The sequence below is a fragment of the Carya illinoinensis genome, chromosome 13, assembly GCF_018687715.1.
Source record: "Carya illinoinensis cultivar Pawnee chromosome 13, C.illinoinensisPawnee_v1, whole genome shotgun sequence".
Classification (NCBI taxonomy): Eukaryota; Viridiplantae; Streptophyta; class Magnoliopsida; order Fagales; family Juglandaceae; genus Carya; species Carya illinoinensis.
In genome coordinates, this window is record NC_056764.1 from 960,921 (window position 1) to 982,938 (window position 22,018).

At 37.9% G+C, this 22,018-nt stretch overlaps 3 protein-coding genes across 5 annotated transcripts; 1 reads left to right on the top strand and 2 right to left on the bottom strand.

The window, feature by feature from the left end:
* The first annotated feature begins 195 nt into the window (after positions 1–195).
* Positions 196–12,930, top strand: LOC122292166 (putative calcium-transporting ATPase 11, plasma membrane-type). 3 transcript variants are annotated; one of them, XM_043100397.1, is made up of 7 exons: positions 196–633; positions 8,816–8,888; positions 8,979–10,921; positions 11,001–11,159; positions 11,569–11,740; positions 11,837–12,135; positions 12,361–12,930. In XM_043100397.1, the coding sequence occupies exons 1-7, from the start codon at positions 460–462 to the stop codon at positions 12,667–12,669; spliced, it is 3,129 nt and encodes a 1,042-aa protein (XP_042956331.1). In that variant the 5' UTR covers positions 196–459; the 3' UTR covers positions 12,670–12,930. The 3 variants fall into 3 exon arrangements, with proteins under 3 accessions (XP_042956331.1, XP_042956332.1, XP_042956333.1); XM_043100398.1 differs by lacking the exon at positions 196–633 and adding an exon at positions 3,227–4,220; XM_043100399.1 differs by lacking the exon at positions 196–633 and adding an exon at positions 4,416–6,429.
* Positions 12,931–13,162: 232 nt separating this feature from the next.
* LOC122292167 lies at positions 13,163–15,971 on the bottom strand. Its single transcript, XM_043100400.1, has 3 exons — positions 15,802–15,971; positions 14,901–15,218; positions 13,163–13,439 (listed from the first exon to the last, which is right to left on the bottom strand). Exons 1-3 carry the CDS (start codon positions 15,927–15,929, stop codon positions 13,370–13,372), a joined length of 516 nt encoding a protein of 171 aa, XP_042956334.1. The 5' UTR covers positions 15,930–15,971; the 3' UTR covers positions 13,163–13,369.
* A 407-nt stretch (positions 15,972–16,378) lies between these two features.
* Positions 16,379–20,601, bottom strand: LOC122292390 (glycerol-3-phosphate dehydrogenase [NAD(+)] GPDHC1, cytosolic-like). The gene is made up of 5 exons (XM_043100726.1): positions 19,189–20,601; positions 18,153–18,374; positions 17,565–17,812; positions 16,865–17,004; positions 16,379–16,748 (listed from the first exon to the last, which is right to left on the bottom strand). Exons 1-5 carry the CDS (start codon positions 19,844–19,846, stop codon positions 16,622–16,624), a joined length of 1,395 nt encoding a protein of 464 aa, XP_042956660.1. The 5' UTR covers positions 19,847–20,601; the 3' UTR covers positions 16,379–16,621.
* Positions 20,602–22,018: the final 1,417 nt, after the last annotated feature.

Sequence of the window (22,018 nt, forward strand, 5' to 3'; positions counted from 1 at the left end):
TTCAAAATTATTCAACCTACAAAAAAATAAAAATAGAACACGCCAACAAGTACCATCAGCACAATTAAAACAAAGAACAACTTACCAATGTTGACGCAATAAGGAGACCAATCCTATTCATATGAAGAAGACTTTTCAGATGATGGGAAAGATTATCACCATTAATAGATCAATCCAAAAGATAAGAAAAAAGGACCAGTCCATATCAGAAACCCAGCATTTTTCAGTCTTATATGCGTATAGATATATATATCCATCGTCACAAACCGTTGTCTCTCTCTATCTCTCTCTCTTCCATCTTGCTCGTTCCCGCCATTCACGGTGGAGTTTGAATCTTTCTTTGCATAAACTAACCCGACTTCTACTATATTTTTGCTTTGCCAGCTTCGTTCCGATCAGATTGTACGTAGCGAAACAGAGAATATTAATAAGCTATCATACGTTTGAAAATTATAAAAAATGGAAAAGTATCTGAGACAGAACTTCGTCTTGGAATCAAAGAGGCCGTCCAGTGAAGCCCTTAGAAGATGGAGATCGGCAGTCTCCATGGTTAAGAATCCTCGCCGCAGGTTCCGCTTGGTCGCCGATCTTGCAAAGCGCGACGAAGCAGAAAGAAAGCGTAGGAAACTCCAGGTTTTCAATTTCTCTTTTCTCTCCTATATCTGATAAAAGAAAAGCACTGGTCGAAACACATGAATCATTTTGTTTGAGCTTCGTTTAGTATTACTCATATTTCTGATTAAAAAAAAAAAAAACGATCTGTTTTAGATCACGAAAGATATCGCTTGTTATATGTTACGTACGTATCATCCGTTTGGTTGCTGAGAAAAAAGTTAATGAAAATGAAAGAAAAGTCTATAATACTCTGATTGTTTATGCTGCTTTTTTAATGCTTGAATTAGTCTTAATCATGGGTAAATGCTTGAATTAGTCTTAGATCATGAGCGGGGACAATGCAGGGATTTGAGTTCTGCATCGTGTGATAGTTTGCTTACGTTCCGAACATATTATTTTGATCTAATATTGAATGTAACAGTTGAAATTGATGGGGTAGTTCTTTTGGGTCTTAGGACTGGTACGTATACAGTTTTGGGTCTTAGCTTTTAATTTTTCTTTGCAAATCTTCATGAACTAATCCCAGCGGGACGCTGGGAGCCTAGCTGGAGAGAGAGACTTTTGACCATTCTTCAAACAAACAGCGATGTCGACTGAAGTCTGAACGAACCTGGTTTGCTTTGAACAGGGGAATCATATTTTATGGAATAGTCAAATCATTGATAACCGACCAAAGAAAAAAGAGTTATGTTCGTGTACGTACGAGTGAAAAAGGTGATTGCCAAAAGGAAAAAAGAGAGAGGTTTAGAAGGTTTCACGTAATTGCTGAACAACCCTTAGAACAAAAAAATACTTCATAAAAGTTTTCTATTCAAAATTTCTTATCTAACAAGACTATGCTAGATACAGTTTTACGGTGTATAAATCCTTGTATACTTTCTTTAAAAAAAGTAGAATTTATCATTAAAATAATTACTGTAAAAAATTTACTTATATTTTTCAAAAAGATACAGAGCCTTACATATTTAAGATTACAAATATCATTTTTCATCTAACAATAATGAACAAAAAAAAATACATCTTAACAAATTCTAAAATAATTTTAAACATGTACATGTTGAGCGCTCATTAATGCAAGGCGTGTTCATATGCTTCAAAATTGGTTGCTCGTGGGCGGCGTGGGCCATTACTAACAACGTACGCGGCAAACAAGCTAGCTGTTCAATAGAGGCTGCTCAATTTGGCTTTTGCACGAGTTTTCCCGAAACATGTTATTCCTTTTCTTTGGTTCTCATTAGTATGGCTGCTAGAACTTTTCATTTTTCATTTGGTTTAAACTTCAAAGTTCTGTTAGCTAGAATGTATGACTTTGACAACTGTAAGAAATATAATGAAAACAAGTCTGGATGCCCGATCCAGTCACAAGACTCTCATTTATATATACTGATTGTATACAAGGTAAATACAAAGAAATATAAACTGCAAATCAATTGCCTATAATTATGGACATGATACAAGGATGACCGTTGCACTGACCGCTCCTAAGGGTCAAAGTTTCCATAGTTGTTGGCAGATTATTATTCCTAATCAGGGACAGTTGTATCTGTAGATATTTCCTTCAACAACTAATGCTACTAATGCAGTTCAAGTTTGACTTTCGTCTTGAAACCACTATAATATTTATGCAATACTTTAAAACGTGTTGCTTATAATTTTCTAGACAACATGCAGCGTTCAATGATTAATTCGTTGCAATATAGAAATCTTTGTAATATATAGTAAGTACTTGTTAGCTAGATATGGAACTGATCTACAAATTTGCTTAACTTGACCAGTAATCGGAAGTGCTAGTCGAGTTTAACTACGTCTAATTACTTGAATCTTTCTGAAATGAGGTTCAAATTATGAAGATTAGTACTCATCTAAAAGATTAGTCAATATTATAGTTACTGATCATCAAAACTTTCAGAATGTGCGTGCATATATATTTGTTAGATTTCATTTTTCATCATCGATCTTTCTATACTCAATACAGGTATTACTTGCATTTCTTCTATCAAAATAGAACGATTCACAATGTGTGTGTGTATATATTTGGAAATGCATTCCTTTAGCTATGCTTCAGTTCGGAAATATGGAGGAAGTGCCTGTGTATCCTTACTTTTTCTAGTTGACCGGCTTCTTCCTCAGTACCGTATGCTCTGAAAATTAGATATAGGATACAGCACGGGTGATTAACCATTTCAAAAAACCTTAACCGCGATCTGAACAAAGCGGGTAATACGATTGTTAATTATATATAGTTTAATTTCAGGATCATGATTATTAAGGCACCAGCAATATCACAAACAGAGCATCAAGAATCATCTAGAATATTTGAGAACAATCCTTGTAACAGAAAGAATAAATAGTAGGACTACGTGTCACAATAAGACTAGTCTTTACAAACAATTCTGTTATGTAAATATCTATATATATGCCCAATCTGTACAGTGATGTGATACGAAAATTCATTTTCTCTAAGAAACAATTTCACAATCTTCTCGTGTGCTTTATATTTTCCCTGCTTTATCATGGTATCATGAGCCTTAGGACTCACGTCTAAGTTTTTTTTTTTTTTTTTCGATGGCTTCCGCTACTGAAAACGAACCATCTCTCAATCCTTCCATTCTCAATACCGCTTCTCACTTCATCAATATCAAACTTACGACTGAGAACTTTCTGTTATGGAAATCTCAAATTGTGCCATTTTTGGAAGGTCATCAACTTTTTCCATATGTTGATGGCTCACTTCCACAACCTCCAGCAACACTCAATGATAAACCAAATCCGGCTCATAAACAATGGCGTCTTCAGGATTAGTTGATAATGTCTACTATTAATTCCTCGCTGTCCAACTCTGTTCTGGCACAAGTTCTTGATTGTTCTACCTCATGTGAGGTATGGACAACCTTGCAAAACATTTTTGCTGCCAAATCATCTGCTCACCTCATTCATACTAAGTTTCAATAAGCCACCATCAAGAAAGGAGTAGATTCCGTGACTGACTATTATAATAAAGTCAAATCTCTTGCTTCTACTCTAGTAGCTGCGGGACGTCCTCTAGACGATTCCGAGCTCGCCATCTACCTCCTGGCCGGACTTGGTACAGATTACGAGAGTCTAGTCACTTCCCTCACCACTAGAGCAGATGCTTTATCTCCACATCAAATCTATAGTTATCTCTTAAATCATAAGTCTCGACTCACTCATTAGACTCAATTTCTACTCTCTGGCACATCTATTACAGCTAATACTACCATTAAAAACTCACCAAGTAATTCTTTCAATCGAGGTAGCACCAATGCTTCTAGAGGTCGTGGTCGTGCTCGTCATAATGGTAGAGGAATCCTTTCCAGCCCTCGACCCAATATTTCCCCTTCTATAATAAATCCATTTGTCAAGTATGTCAAAAAGGAGGGCACACAGCTGTCACCTGTCATTACAGGTTTGACCATGGATATCTATCCCCTCCTCCTCACTCTTTCACTGCAAACTACACAGCCATACAACCTAATTCACCACAAAATACTATCTAGTTTCCAGACTCGGCAGCATCCCATCACTTCACCTCAGATTTTCAGAACCTTAATATGGATGCGTCAACTTATCAAGGCACCAACACAGTGAGCATCGGAGATGGTTTGAATCTACCAATTCAAAGCATAGGCTCGGCTCAATTTTTTTCTTCTTCTGGAAAATTTCTCTTAAATAATTTGTTACATGTTCCTATGATTTCCCGAAATCTACTCTCAATTCTTCAGTTCTATAAAGACAATAAAGTCTATTTTGAATTTCACTCCTCTGTTTTCTATGTGAAGGATTCATGCACCCGGGCGGTACTTCTTCAGGGCCATGTTGAAGACGGTTTGTATGTGCTACGGATAGGTGCAGAGCTCACCTTTTCCTCCTCTATTTCAACTCCTCAAGCACATATGGGATGTCGCACTTCAACTCAGCTCTGGCACTCCAGGCTGGGTCATCCAAGCTCATGCACAACGTCCTTCATTCTTCGTCAACACAGTCTACCTCTCAACACATCAACCTCTCTTCAACCTTGCTCAGCCTGTACCTCGGCCAAAGCACATGCTCTACCTCATCCTCCCTCTCCTAGCCGTTCTACCTATCCTTTTCAATTATTGTTTTTTGATGTTTGGGGTCCCTCGTCTACACTGTCAACGAAGGGAGCTCGTTATTTTCTTTCAATCATAGATGACTATTCCAAATTCATATGGTATTTTCCCATGCAATTAAAATCAAATGTTTCTAACAATTGTTCCTGCTTTTATTACCTTTGTTAAAAATCAATTCTCTTCTAGCATTACTTCGGTTCAAACCGATGGGGGGGGTGAATTTTGACCCCTTCAAGCTATTTTTCGCACATTGGGTATTTCTCATCGTATTACATGCCCATACTCCCATCAATAAAATGGGAGTGTCGAATGTCGTCATCGTCATATTGTCGAGACGGGTCTATCCTTACTCTCTCATGCCTCTGTCCCACACAAATATTGGGCCGAGGCCTTTCAAACTGCCACTTATCTAATCAATCGTCTCCCTACACCTATTTTGCAAAATACTTCTCCTTTTTATACTCTAATGGGCCAACATTCGGACTACACCTTCCTCAAGGTGTTTGGGTGTGCCTGCTGGCCCAATCTCTGATCCTTTAACTCTCATAAAATGGATTATCGGTCTAAAGAATGTGTGTTCATGGGATATAGGCCAGATCACAAGGGATATATCTGTCTTCACACAGAAATGGGCCGCACTTTCATTTCTAGAGATGTCCAGTTCAATGAAAATATTTTTCCTTTCTCAAAAAGGCCCACTCCTACGGCAAGCCCAGCTCCTCTCACATATTCACCCGATACCTCTCTAAGCCCAACTACACTTTATAACCCGATCCATACCACGTCATCAAGTAATCCTTCAGATTACTCATCTTCACCAAATGACTCCCAGGGTTTCTCGACAGCCTCTTCTTCTTCAACATCTAACCCAGCCACCACCCACACCCTCACTCCAGGATCTGAGTCTTCTTCTCAGTCAAAATCTATTGCTCTTCCTCAGCTCACCGATGGCTCCACCTCGTCGCCATCATCACCTCCCATTAACCAACTTCGAGTTCCTCAATCTCACCCACCCTCTCTCGAGCTTCCCTCACAAACTGAGGACTTCATACCTCAGTCACCATCTCCAGACAGTTCTTCCTCTTCACATCTACAAATGACTGACACTTTACCTTCCTCTACCGTCTCAGAATCCATTTCTTGTCCTCCTCGGCATCCTATGGTTACCCGATCTCAAACACAGTCCCTCCATCCTCGTCAACGAACAAATGGCACCATTCCTTGGCCATCTTCAAAACCTTCAGCCTCTCTAACTCAATCTCCTACTTCGGTTCTAGAAGAACCATCCTCATATACCGAAGCTTCTAAGCATCAAGAATGGCGATCTGCTATGACTTCCGAACTTGATGCGCTCCTTCAAAATCAGACATGGACCTTGGTACCTTTCTCTTCTACTTATAATATTCTTGGCTCAAAGTGGATTTTAAAAACAAAACGGCATGCTGATGGAACCATTGAGAGGCGTAAAGCCTGTCTTGTGGCTCAAGGGTTTCATCAGTAGCATGGACTAGATTATTCTGAGACATTTAGTCTAGTTGTTAAACCAACCACTATACGTCTTATCCTATCTGTTGCTATTTCCTCTAACTGGGCTCTGCATCAACTCGACATACAAAATGCGTTTCTTCACGGTGACCTTGCAGAAACAGTCTACATGAAACAACCCCTGGGTTCGTGAATCCTGATTTTCCTCTTCATGTCTGTAAGTTAAATAAATCTATCTATGGTTTAAAACAGGCTCCAAGAGCCTGGTTTGCAAAACTTAGTGATAGATTACTTACTCTTGGTTTTCGTAGCTCTCGTGCTGATTCCTCTTTGTTTATTTTACAAAATGGTTCTGATTGGATATATCTTTTAATATATGTTGATGACATCTTGGTCACTGGTTCTAGTTCTCAATTAATTGCTCAATTTATCTCTGCACTCAGCACATATTTTCCTGTCAAAGATCTCGGGTTACTACATTACTTCCTTGGTATTGAAGCTAAACGGACCCATTCTAGTTTATTTTTGTCTCAAACTAAGTATATCATTGATTTACTTAAACGTACCAACATGCACACCTCTAAGGCAATAACGACTCCCATGTCCTGTTCTAATAAACTCACAACCTTAGATGGATGCACTTATGAGGATCCAAAATGGTATCGTAGTGTCGTTGGAAGCTTGCAATATCTTGCGTTCACTCGTCCTGACATTTCCTTTGCTGTAAATCGTGTTTGTCAATATATGCATAATCCACGTCTTCCACACTGGACGGCTGTAAAACGCATTCTGCGTTATCTTAATTCAACTCGTGATCTTGGTCTTTTTTTGTCTTCCTCATCTTCTACAAAATTGACAGCCTACTCTGATGCTGACTAGGCTGGTTGCTCAAATGATAGGTGATCCGCTGGAAGTTTCTGTATTTATTTTGGAAACCATTTAGTTTCATGGGATTCAAAAAAACAGCCTACCATAGCTCGATCTTCTACAGAAGTTGAGTACAAATCCGTAGCTAATACTACTTGTGAGATTCTTTGGTTGTAGTCACTTCTGAAAGAACTTGGTATTGGTCTATCGGAGCCTCCCACTCTTTGGTGCGACAACATAGGAGCAACTTATCTCTCCATGCATCCGGTTTTACACTCAAGAACAAAGCATGTCGAACTCGACTATCACTTTGTACGTGAAAGAGTTGCTGCCAAATCCTTACATGTCGCCTTTGTCTCCAGCAAAGATCAAGTAGCAGACATACTCACCAAACCTTTGTCTACTGCCCGCTTCTCTCTTCTTCGATCTAGTCTCAACCTTATCTCAGTCCCGCTCGAATCGAGGGGGGATATTAAGGCACCAGTAATAGCACAAACAGAGCATCAAGAATCATCTAGAATATTTGAGAACAATCCTTGTAACATAAAGAATAAATAGTAGGACTACGTGTCACAATAAGACTAGTCTTTACAAACAATTCTATTATGTAAATATCTATATATTTGCCCAATCTGTACAGTAATGTGATACGAAGAATTCATTTTCTCTAAGAAACAATTTCACAATCTTCTCATGTGTTTTATATTTTCCCTGCTTTATCAATGATTTGGTGCCCACTGATACACACACACTATATATATACACACTTAACATCATTCATAATTGATGTCTTTTTTTTTTAATGTTGTCACGTTTTGATTTTTCGGTTCTTTATTTGATAATTTATAAGCTAGTGCATAGAACTTGCCTAATGAAGTCATCACATACATCAGTTGGCCGGGAAGAATTGGTCACGGGCAGGCACTAATTTTTAATGATGAACTATCACACAAACACACGACACACATTCAAAGTTCTAAAATTTGGTATTTGAAATTAACTTATGAAATGGAACAAGCAAGTGATGACCAAGATGTCTTGTTCAAAGTCTTAATTTGCAGTTGCAATAATTAAGTAGTGTTGGGCCCCCACATACTTTTTCAGTATTGGTTTCCATTTTCTTCTTTGCTTTGATAATTTTAACTACGACTAGTTCGTCTATAACATTACTGAGAAATCTTCCTTTCCTGAGTACCTACCACGAACCCAATTTCTCCAATTCCTTGGCTAATATATGATGATTTACTTTACAGAGATTGACTGGGATCATTCAAAGCTCATGAAACACGATCCTTAATTAGTCAATTAGTACATTTACGTTTGCTCAAATACTTGGGGAATTTTGTTAATTAATCACAAACTTGAAACTTGAGAGAGGGGTTTTTACTGTTTATTCTAAATCCCAGGAATATGAGGAAAGTAGTACTACAGAGTAGCTAGGATATATTATTTCTGAATTTTCAGTCATTAATCTTGCTTGTGTGCTTTCAGTCAATTTTCTGTTTCTTCAGTGGTACTGTTCTTAACGTGGTAAATAACGTAAAAAACCAGCTCATTATAAGACCTGCACGATAAGATCAGGGTTATTCTGACAGTTTCGAACATATTCTGAACTGTGCATCATATAGCTTAAGTTTTTCAGCGTACGTAATCCTATGGGCTGTACGTATGATTTTCGTTGATTTGCTATAGCCTTGATTTGCACTGATCATTACGCTCTTGCTACTTGTTGCCAGGAAAAAGTACGAATAGCAATATACGTGAATAAAGCAGCATTGCAGTTCTTTGGAGGCATTGTCGATGATACACGTACGTAATCGAAAGCTTAATTTCTGAGTCATCCAAAATTCTCTCATTTTCTCAAATGACATATTTTCATCCTCATCCTCATATATGCAGCTGGGAAGGAATCTCATTACAAGCTGTCCAAAGAGGTTAGGGATGCTGGTTTTGGGATTGAACCTGATAAACTAGCATCCATCGTTGGATCCCATGATACCAAGGATTTGGAGCATCATGGAGGAGTTCAGGGATTAGCAAGAGAACTTTCTGTGTCTTTGGATCATGGTGTTGTTTCCAGTGACGTATCTGTCAGGCAAAACATCTATGGTTTAAACAGATATGTGGAGAAACCTTCTAGAAGTTTTTGGATGTTCGTGTGGGAAGCCTTACAAGACTTTACTCTAGTTATCCTCATTATTTGTGCTGCCATTTCTATAGGTGTTGGCACTGCAACCGAAGGGTGGCCAAAGGGTATGTACGACGGGCTAGGAATAATACTCTGCATATTCCTAGTAGTTATAGTAACAGCAGTCAGTGACTACAATCAATCTTTGCAATTTAAGGATCTGGATAAGGAGAAGAAAAACATAATTGTTCAAGTCACCAGAGATGGATGCAGGCAGAAGGTCTCCATCTATGATTTAGTGGTTGGAGATGTTGTTCATCTATCCATTGGAGATCAAGTTCCCGCCGATGGTGTGTTCATCTCTGGCTACAGCTTATCGATCGATGAATCGAGTTTGACAGGTGAGAGTGAGCCCGTAAATGTCCACCAAGAGAGGCCTTTGCTTCTGTCAGGCACCAAGGTTCAAGATGGGTCTGGTAAAATGTTAGTGACATCAGTTGGTATGAGGACTGAATGGGGAAGATTGATGGTTACTCTGAGTGAAGGGGGAGAAGATGAGACACCACTTCAGGTAAAGCTTAATGGAGTAGCAACCATTATTGGAAAGATAGGTCTTGCTGTTGCAGTGCTGACCTTTTTAGTTTTGACCTCAAGATTTTTAGTGGAAAAATCACTACACAATAAGATCACAGACTGGTCTGCCAGTGATGCACTCAAACTTCTAAATTACTTTGCTATTTCAGTGACTATACTAGTTGTTGCAGTTCCTGAGGGATTACCTCTTGCAGTGACACTAAGTCTTGCCTTTGCAATGAAAAAACTCATGAGTGATAAGGCACTTGTGAGGCATCTCTCTGCGTGTGAGACAATGGGTTCTGCTAGCTGTATTTGCACAGACAAAACTGGAACATTGACAACCAATCATATGGTGGTGAATAAAATATGGATATGCGAAAAATCTGTCGAAATAAATAGTAGAGACAATGAGGATGCGCTGAAGACCTCAATATCTGAGAGAGTTTTTAACCTCCTTCTGCAGTCAATATTTCAGAATACTAGCTCGGAAATAGTCAAAGGGAAAGACTCAAAGAAAAATATCATAGGTTCTCCAACAGAGACGGCACTAATAGAATTTGGCTTGCTTCTGGGAGGCGATATAAATACGTTTCGCGAGGATTACAAGATAGTGAGGGTTGAACCTTTCAATTCAGTCAAAAAGAAGATGTCTGTGCTTGTGGCTCTTCCTGACGGTGGCGGATTTCGAGCATTCTGCAAAGGTGCATCAGAAATAATCTTAGAAACGTGTGACAAGATTGTCAAAGCTGATGGGGAAACCACCCAACTCTCTAAAGAACAGAAAAAGGGCATCACAGATGTCATAAATGGTTTTGCTTGTGAAGCTCTAAGAACTCTATGCTTAGCCTTCAAGGATATAGAAGGCGCTTCCAACGTGGATAGTATACCTGATAATGGATATACATTAATAGCTGTCGTTGGAATTAAGGATCCTGTCCGTCCCGGGGTAAAGGAAGCGGTTGAGACTTGTTTAGCAGCTGGGATTACCGTGCGGATGGTCACAGGTGATAATATTAATACTGCTAAAGCCATAGCAAAAGAATGTGGTATCTTGACAGAAGATGGACTGGCAATAGAAGGGTCAGATTTCCGCAATAAGAGCCCACAGGAGATGAAGGAATTAATCCCTAAACTGCAGGTTTCACGATTGCTTAGTGTAATTTCCTTAAATGCTAAGTTGCAGAAGCTTATAAAATTGCTTATATTTATATGTGTAGGTAATGGCTCGATCACTGCCTTCGGACAAGCACACCCTAGTAATCCAGTTAAGGAATGTATTTAAAGAAGTCGTCTCTGTGACTGGTGATGGGACCAATGATGCTCCTGCATTGCATGAGGCAGATATTGGACTTGCTATGGGTATTGCAGGAACAGAGGTTCGTTACAGACATGTCATATCATCTGCAGCAATTGTTTCTTAAGTTTGTTTAGATCAGTTACCTTATTTTGGTTGTTTTTTTCAATGAAATGTTTACTGATTGCTTATAGAGGCTGCCTTGCAAGTGAAACTGTTATCTAATGTTTGATCTTGAGGATCTTGGATTTCAATTTATTGATTAGATAGAAGAGTAAAAGATAAATTCACCTGTGGCCACTTTGCATATGGCCCCTGCTTTTCATTTTGAATTTTTCTTTTCGTTAAATCTAGCATTTATCTAATTAGCCAAAGAGAACACTAATCATTTGGAGTATCCAGACATCATAAGAAAGTACACGCACTCTTTACCAGTTACTAGCTATAATAATGGTCAGCTAAGAGTCTTCTGCTACATCGGATTGTTGCAGGTGGCTAAAGAAAGTGCAGATGTTATCATAATGGATGATAACTTTACCACTATAATTAACGTAGCCAGATGGGGTCGTTCTGTTTATATCAACATTCAGAAGTTTGTACAATTCCAGTTAACGGTTAATGTTGTTGCTCTCATGCTCAACTTTATCTGTGCATGTATCTCAGGTGTGTTCATCAATGGTGCTTATCTCTTAGAAGTTCAACTATTCGCTGGTCTTCTTATCAGTCGGATGGCTAATAATCTTTTGAATTAACTTTCAGGATCTGCTCCTCTTACAACCGTACAAATGCTTTGGGTAAACTTGATCATGGACACTCTTGGCGCATTGGCCCTGGCTACAGAACCTCCACATGATGCGCTGATGAGGAGACCCCCAGTTGGGAGGAATGTAAACTTCATCACTAGGATCATGTGGAGGAATATTATCTGTCAGAGCATCTATCAAATTTGCGTCCTTTTGATTCTAAAATTTGATGGGAAGCGCCTCCTGAAGCTCACTGGCTTAGATGCCAATTCCATTCTCAACACATTCATATTCAACTCCTTTGTGTTTTGTCAGGTATCTTAGCTTTGTTTGTTTTTATTTTCTAATGAATCACATTTTAGCTCATTCTGTGTTTTCACATCGGATCGAACTATCTTCTTCTTTTTCAAAGAAAAAAGGAAGGTTTTCGGTTTGATGTTGGATTCTTATTGCCGGAGGAGCCTTTGAACTCAGACAACGTGTTCTCTAATCAAACGTTGACTCGTGTTCTTTCATTTTGATTATATATATATATATTAGGTATTCAACGAGATAAACAGCCGAGACATGGAGAAGACTAATGTTTTCCGAGGCATATTTGATAGTTGGGTTTTCTTGATTGTGATGGTTTCTACGGTAGCTTTTCAAATCATAATAGTCGAGTTTTTGGGCACTTTTGCCGATACAGTGCCACTAAGCTGGGAATTGTGGTTAGCCAGCATCTTAATCGGAGCTGCAAGTTTAATTGTCGCTGTCATCACAAAGAACATTCCAGTGGGAACAAGCAAGCATAAAGCTCAGCATCATGATGGCTATGAACCACTTCCTACCGGTCCAGAACTGGCATGAAAAATCAAATGTTTGTGACTATATACAGATATTCCTTAATAAGGGAGCTTCATAAGATAATACATGATGATGCCTAAGTTGTATATGCAGCTCAGATTCCTTGAAAAAGTAAAAGTGTCCGGCTTGAAATGTAATTTGGAGTGGGAAACTACAGGGTTGATTTGCAACTTTGTTTTTAACTTTTGGCAGATTGCGGTTTTTTTTATTCTTTCAAAGAAGTGAACGGTATACCAATTCAATTCATCAGGAGTTCTATATCTATATTCGGGTCCTGAGCCTAAAGAGATCATTTGAGTGCTAGGTTTCTAGAATGGCAAAATGCTTCTTATGGACCCAAGAGCAAAAATAAAAACAGAAGAAGAAGAGAGACTTCGGCTAATTTCTTTTGGGGAAAAAGAAAGAGACTGTTTGCGGCAGTTCACTCAATGCCTCTAGATTTGTCCATCTTTTATGGGGCAGGGGCGTCAAAAAAAAAAAAAAAATTCTACCCATGGGCTAAAAATGGCTTAACAATTAGTTGACGCCATAAGAACTATCTGCAACACAGTTCATTCAGTAAGAGCTTATGACAACCTAGGGTATAAACACAATTTTAAGGAGTATTACATTCTAGAAATGCAAAATCTTCAAGAAAACCATATGTTTGAAGAGTGACATTATCCCTACAACAGTGTCAACTACCACCGATTTGAAGATCCTCCTACTGAGATGAGGGCTCAGCATGCTTTCTGACAAAAAGCTTTCCTATATCTTCTGTGACAACGTTGCTCCTGAAAAAAATCAAAATCAATTATCATAAGCAATTTATTTTTCTCAATTTGAATTAAACAATGGCCTACTTTAAGCTACACCATAAAAGATTATTGCAAAAGTAGTAAATCCATTGAATACTGATTTCCGGGCCCTTGATGCTATACAATAAAACAGAATCCTTGATCTAATTTTATTTTTTGATAATTACATCACATGCCTATTAAACCCTGTAACCATCAGGCCAAAGAGTAAACATCACAATTAAACTTTCTGGATATTATTCCTTTTGAATTAAAAAAAAAAGAAAAAAAGACAAACTCTCAAAGTCCGTACACTACTCTAAAGCACGTATCTACATCACATTCAAACAGAGTATACATAAATAAATAATTTAAAATAACATTAATCTCTCTTACTTTCGGTAATTTCATCATGATTCAAGAGACTTACCAAAAAAAATTATGACTCAATTATATCTATGTGATGAAGCAAGTCAACCTCCTTTTAGATTCTACCACCATCCATGAAATAATAAAGCCCATCAAAATTTAAGGACTTGTTGATTATCTCCTTGTTATGCTTACTAAGAATCCGGTCTAATTAACCAGTTCCGTGTAGGGAAACTTCCAAGGGTGTGGTGCACGGGACCAGGGGTTACTCTGCAAGGGTGAGTCCAAAGGGCCCCCTGCCTTGGAGAGGTTCCCTGACATCGAAAAAAAAGAAAGAAAAAGAATCCGGTCTAACCGAGTGAAAGGGTGGGGAAGGTGGAAAAACTATTGTCAACTGCTTCTACTAAGAATTGGAGCCAGGTTTTGTATTAGTAAAGGATTGGCTACCATACAGGGGAGCACATGCTTTGGTTATTTACTCCTAGAGCTTGTGCCAGACATTACCTCAGTAGAACTGATGCCAGTTCAATAGATGGTTGTATTATGGAATGATCCACATGCTTGATTGGACTGGAAGTTGCTACTGGCTGCCTCCAATCTAATATCAATGAAATGCTATTTTTTGAACAATTGCAATCACAGCCACCACAGTGTGGTGAACACCATGGTTCCAAATCCTACTGTTCAGAAAGAGGGATGCCATTTAGGAGAGGAGAATATTATCAGAAACCAGCTAGCCTTACATCATTTAATGGGACAACTTCACTTTCTCCAATCTTCCTGATTTTAAGAAGTAATCTTGTGATTTTAGAACCACAAGCTAATCCAGACCAAAAAAAGAACCACAAGCTAAACAAAAGGGTTTGATGACTGGGGAAAACTCATCGTGGCTATACCCCTGGTCTGGATTAAAATAATGCATTATTTTTCAAGAGTTTTGGCAGGTTTAGGTAAAGAGTTACTCCAACAAGAAAAATTACTATCAGACTACCCATGTTAATATTAGAATTCATTCAATAGAGCATCAAAAAGAAAGAAACCAATATGGTGCAAGGTCAGTGATGAATATTTCAAGACATTACAGCTGACCTTCCACTAAGCTGGGGTGGGACTAGCACGCCACCAACAGTATCTGGAACACTCCTGGAATGGCGCAAGGTCCCTCTAGGAACCTTGCTTCGGGGAAGAGAGGAAGCCAAAGTTGAATCATTCGAGTCTCTCTTGCGTGATGCATTTTCAGCCATAGCGGCAGCAACTCGAGAGGAGTGATCACTACTACTCATCAGACCAGATGCAATCGTAGGCGAGTTCAAGAGAAGGGAAGCATCAGGAAGTCTCTCAATAGAAGGCTCTGATGAGTGCGCAGCACTACTGTCTGCCTGCTGATTCGATGGTGTTTCTGATATCCTAGATGCAGAGAAATTATTGGAAGTCGTTAAACCACAGAACACAATAAAACAATTAAATTGGAACCCGTTTGTTTAAAAAATTTAAAAATCCAGGGATTGTGATGCAGGCAATGGGATGAGTATGGAAATGCAAACAGATTGGAACCCAACAATATCAATGCCATATCAAACACTCGCATTTGTTGCTACTACTCTATCAGGACTCGATCAAAAGTGAATACTCCAATAGAAGGTCCAACAAATGGCGAGGAACCCAAAAAAGAAGAAGAAAGATTTCAAGATTTTGCATTCCTTCTCTTACATTTTCTCCCAAACAAACAAACCTATAAAAAAAGATTCTCAACAGACAGACCACAACAGCCGAAAAAAGAAAAAGCCTTGCCTTCTAAGTGAAGATTGCTACAGATTAGTAAATCAAACAATAAAACTTAAGACAACCAATTGCATGAAACCGAGAAACAACTCAGTGGGGAAAATTTGGAGGTATAAAACCCTAAAATAAAACGAGAAAAAGTTTTACGAACTAAATATTATAAATTTAATTAGAGCTTTTGTACAATTCTGAAAAAATGAGAAATTACCAGTTCTGAGGAAGAACAGGACGATGCGGAATGTCCTTTGGACCTTGTTCTGGTTCGTCTCGGGGTTCTTCTTCTTCGGCCTCCGAAACGTCGTCGTCTGATGAAGAACCGTAGTCTACCAGAGACATCTCTGCCGCTCCTTTGCTCCGTCCCTCCTTAACTTCCTCCTTCCCCTCTAATATAAAAGTAAATTGTGATGCACTGTCCTCACTAAAAAGCGACGTCGCTTTAGCTGTGCCTTACTAACGAAGTTGCCTACTAATTTTTAAATCTTTCATCCATATCTTGAAAGTTCATTTTTATATAATGATACGCTTACAATTATTTTTACAATTATATTTAAATTGATGGTATTTTTATCAGACGATATTATTTTTATAAATCATTTTACAAAAATACCCTATTTAAAACAGGATTGTGTTGTTATTTAAAAAAAAAAAAAGGATTGTATAAAGAATTATAAAAATGATTGAAATTCAATGGTCATTAGATTTAAATACCAAAGGATGAAGTACAAAGTGCTTTTGAATTGAATTCTCCCTCTTATGGCATGCAGTTCTGTAATAAGATTTTGCAATTAACATTAACCAAAATAACTCTTTATTGGTACGAATTACAATCATAGCCCAAAAATTGAAGGAATTGAAACAAGAGAAAGTAACCAACGATATATATATACATATATATTACACCCCTTGCCCTCCCTCCTGATTAAACAAGGCTATAGAAGACACACTAACCACCTTGCCTACATTTACATCCATTGAGGGGTGACAAAATTACATCCTGCTGCTCGAGTAAGGAGATTAGCAACTTGTTATCAAGGTTGATAACCAAGAAGAGACGGTCTGTAAAAAACATGCGTTTGTGCAATCTCGATACGGTCACGGGGATCGTTCATTGTCTCGTCCCTTAATGCTTGCAGAATGGCCTGACATAAACACTCCCTGAAAATTTGAACGAAAGAGATGCATCATATTTCACTTGTGTGTAACCACATTTTATCAACTGATGACCAGTTGTAATTGCATGTGTTTAAGAGAGCAGAAAGAGAGTTGAATACCTGGTTATCAGTATTTTATACAACATCTTTAGGATGGGGCAAAGCTCAACTGGAGCAACAGGCTTATTTTCTTCAGGATGCAGGACACTTAAGCTCGACTGACAGAGCAGCTCATAAAATGCTTTAACAGCAGATACCCCCTGCATTACAAAGCAGTATATTGTTGTGGCAAGGGGTAGGAGACTGAAGGAAGGTAAAGCAATGAGCAAAAAATATCACTGACACCCTAAATTAAGGGAACGAAGCAAGCGGGTTACCAATGACAAGAAAAAGTAGGGATGGATTATTCACCTGTCACTGGCAGTAAAGAAACCCGACTAGACGCTTTTTGTTTTTTTAAAGAAACAAAAACTTTCATATAGTGACCCCCAATACCGCGGAAGCAACACCCCGTACAAAAGAGAAATGGAAAAAATACAACTCTCAACACTATCCAAAAACAAGTTCATTTACATATGAAGTAAGAAAGATCATCCCTTTTCCAAAGTTAAAAGGCCCATAATAATCTGGCATACTTAGTGGAGCTTGTGCATCGTATATTAATGCAGGTTTGCACGTAGGTATTTCAAAATTAAGGCAAAAAGTATGATTTTTCTCACGACATTAAAGACATATCAAAAGTTGATTCGATTACTCAAAACTTAGAGAGAGAAAAAAATATATGCAGACACAAAGCATTAAAATTAATCAAGATGTACACCTGAATCATCCCTTTGCCCTGGATGCTATCACCCATTTCGAGGCTTAATTCCCCCTTGGCCAACTTCTGTCCATACCATGCATTACGACCTTTCAGCAGTGTCACATAAGTATCAGCCAACAAAGGCCCAGCGAGTTTCTCTGGTTCTTCTGCCAAGAGATGAGTCATAAATATCATTTCTGACGTACAGTGAGCAAAGTATACCGATTTGCTGGTGGCACTCTCGTTGGTTAGAGCTGCTACCATTCCTGTTGAATCCAAACCAGAGGTTGTAAAATTTATATTACACCAATTTTGAAACTTACCCAAAAAAGAGAATAAGCTTTTGAAATTTACCCAAAAAAGAGAATAAGCTTTTATCTAAATACTTAAACACGAAAACTTGAATATATTAACATACATGAAGAAAGATCATTGGCCGTGGCTCCTGATAAATACAATTATTTGACTTGTTTCTCATTGTCCAAGTACCATTAAGAAGAATATATTAACACACATGAAGAAAGATCAGTGGTCGTGGCTCCTGATAAATGCAATTATTTGACTTGTTTCTCATTGTCCAAGTACCATTAAGAAAGTAAATCTTACCAGCTCCAATGGCATAGACATTCTTTAAGCCTCCCATAACTTCATGAGTAACAAGATCACCATTGTCCCACACTACGAAGTGGGGCTGCCTCAAAAACTTTGCCAATGGTCTTCTCCACTTTTCAGCTCCACATATTCGAGCATTAGCATATTCCTTGTTATATATCTCAGATGCTATATTAGGTCCTCCAAGATAAAGAATGTTCTCCATGGGAACATCAGCTGCAAGCCATAATATCAAATTCACAGCTTAGTGAGAAAAGAAGCTGCAATATTAAGAGAACAACTTATTTTCCTTGACATGGGAGAGTCTTGTCTTCTTTTTTGTTACTTTTGAACCAGTTATAGGTTAATATTTTCCATGAACCACAAGAATGGTTCGTAGAAAAAGAGTAGTCACTAACTGCATGAGAGACGCACGCAGGAAGCCAGTTCCGGTTAGACAAGGGAAAATAGAATGGTAAAATGGAATTGAATTGCAGAAGGAATTTACACAAATTCCATGGAAGAACGTGAAATGAAGAATGAGGACGTTTATAAATTTGTCTCCACTGCAAACATAAGGGTATAATCAGAGAAAGTGTGAAAGAAGTCTGTGTGTATGGGGAGAAAACTTCAAGCAGACAAAAAAGAGTCGTAACAGAAAATGGGAAAGTTGAAATCTGACTCACAAATTTTCATAAGGTCTCTTAATTTCAACTACTTAAAGTGTTCCTCAGAAATTCTTAAAAATTTGAAGCAAAATCCAATCTAAAGCAAGGAAAGCAAACTAAGAGCTAGCAACGACAAACAGAAACTAGTACAAATCCAAAAAAGACATATTTTCAGAAAAGGGAAGCAGTACATTTCATGAAGCCTGCCACCTTCCGTGCGGGAATGTTTTTATCAAGAAACTTTGAAGAACCAACACTTTCAGCCATCTAATTGATTGTCTTTTACTTGTTGAAAGTTTTAGCATTAAATTACAACCAAAGGTCATAGTTGCATGTTTGGCCCAAAAATCAAAGAAGAATATTCTAGAAAACAGGAATCTTACTAGCTCGGTTGATCATCTGAGTGGGAGTTACAATGCGTGGTTCGGGCTCCAATTCAGCCTCTACACCCTTTGCCAAAGAAATTATGACAGGTGGAGTAATTCTCTCTTTCCAATACCTACTAATTTCTTCAAATACCCCACGGGTCTCAGTTGATGGTAAGCCATTCACCACAACATCGGCATCCCACACAGCTTCCTGCAAGTTAGTGACAACCTTCAAAGGGCAGAGAGGGGTATCGATCATATTCAGGCAAAACCCGTCTTTCAAAATCTCATCAGCATGAAGTGTTCGATCCCCTAATCTTGCCTCTACATACTTCAGGTATGCGCACCGCCTAATTAGTCTCCTCAACACTTCCTCCCTCGAATTGATCACTTCAAATAGGTGTTCGGCTGTGGCTCTGTCAACAGATCTTCCAGGTCTTCTCCAGATCCTAATTTGAACCTTGTCTCTTAAATGACCATAACTGTCTTGCAACATAGCTGCAAAAACACTACCCCATGCACCAGCCCCAACACCAACAATCCTCAGCGGATCACTCTCAGCTTTACCCATAAGGTGACGAAGCTCATCGACCTTCTCTTCTAAAGCAACATTGGAATTCACAATTGACCCATTCGAATCCTTATGGTTCATTACTTCTGAGAATCCAGCCATATTCCCGGCCAATTACACTCGCTAAAGGTATTCAAAGACAAATGCTTGAGAGAAATAACACCAAATTCTCACGTATAGACAAAACCTTTCTGCGGAATTTCTTTCAAGCTGCAAATTCAGTTTTCCAGACACCAAAACTCTAATTCTAAATCAATTTCAAGCCAGAAAATATCCGGTTTGTTATATGGATTTTGCACCCGATTGACCACTCTAATTGAAATTAAAAAATTATCTATCTCACCACAAACTGTTATAATACGGATTTTATTGGTGGGTTTTTCACCAAATTCAAAACCAATTCCTAGCTTTGAATTTGCAGCCACTAGTGACCCAATAAAACCAATTCAGAACATGAAAGAATACGGTTTTATAACACGGGTTTTACACTTCCCTATTCAATCACCAATGCCTACCCCAAACCTTAAAAGCTAACGCCTACAGGTTTGGCCGTCCGCCCTACCAAACCAGATAGCAATAAAGGTTAAACCAAAGAGCATAGTATAAAGAAAGGGAAGGCGAAAACGAATTGTACTGTCGGCGGAGTCCCCAACGCTGTTTTGTTCCCTCTTGCCTTTGCTTAAAGACTTCACACGTTGCTCGAGAAACACAAAATGGGTGCCCAACAAGGTGAGAGAATTCTCAGTTCAGGCTCTGGCTTGATCATTTGGGTTTACATGAAATGAGAGATGACCCAAAGAACTGCGCATGGGCCGGTTCTTGGAAGAAAAGGACTTGGGACTCGAGGAAACAAGACGAGACAATGAGACATGACTCATAAGCCACATTTGACAGTTTCTTGCATATTTAATTATCCAAATATTGCACATTTAAATACTTTTATAGATCTAATACTTTCCATTATTTTCTTTTAAGAAAATACTACCCTTTATTTTAAGAAAAATTCAGCTTTTTATCTTGTTAGAGATACTTTAAGCAATTTTATAAGAGAATCTTTTTATACTTATCATCTCAATTTTTATCATACTCTCATTATCTCATGATATGTCATTAGGTAATTAGAGATTATTTATTATATTTTATTTGTTAACCTATCATCTCATAATTAGAGATTATTTATTATATTTTATTTGTTAACCTATCATCTCATACCATATTATGAGATAATAAGAGGATGATAAAAAAATAGATAATAAATATATTGCAAAGTTACTAAAATGAAATCATCTATGGTTGTGTTGAAACTTCTTAGTTTATGAATTTATGGCTTAAATGAGTATAATTGAAACTAAGACAACATTCTTTTTTGAGAGAGACTAGGACAACATTCTTGATGGTAACATTGGTAAGCATTAAGACATGACCTGCTTATTAATGTCTTAATGAAGATTTTGAACGAAGGATGATATATATATATATATATATTAAACTAAGGATGATATTGCCGAGTCATTGATGGTAGCAAGGAAAAATTAGATAATTTGGAGTTTACTTGAAATTTAAGATATGGAGCGAAAAAGATAGTAATATAAAAGGTGAGTTTTATGATATTAACAACTACTTGAATGAAATTTTGGAACTGCGTTAAATTCTCAATATGTATATTCAAATAATTTAATATATTAAGTGATTTTTTTATAGCAATATTGTGTAAATGAAGAAAATACAACGGGAACAAAAAAATGGGACAAAATAAAAGTAGCGATGTTGTTGTTTTCATGGGGTGTATTTAATCTGGGTATTCTCGTGCCCTGAAGTGTGGACATGGGCTGGTTAATGTTTGCTTCTGATCGCACCGAACTAGAATTTAAATTCATGGCCGAAGGACGAGAAGTAATCTTAAAGAGAGAAAAGAAAGGTTTGAGAGGTGTTTGATTCGTAGAGGTTTTGAAGGCTGGCTTTATCTTCAAATCAAGAGCTTTTGCTCATTGCGGTTCTTTTCGGGTTACTACTATTCTTGCTCTTCCTCTGTTTACGCGCTGAAAAAGTTTCAAAACCAAAGATAATTGAATTTTAAAAGCTTCTCCAAGTAATGATATTAACTTCCTATGTATATGTTTCAGTGCCATTTTTCTAACCTTCTCGTAGGCTTTGACTTTCGATATCTATAAGCATACTACCCATCAATGTCTCCGCAATTAGGCTACTTTTATTGCTGGTTGAAGCTAAAAGCACTGGTGAAAGACAAATTTGATGTCTTATTTTTTTAAAGGA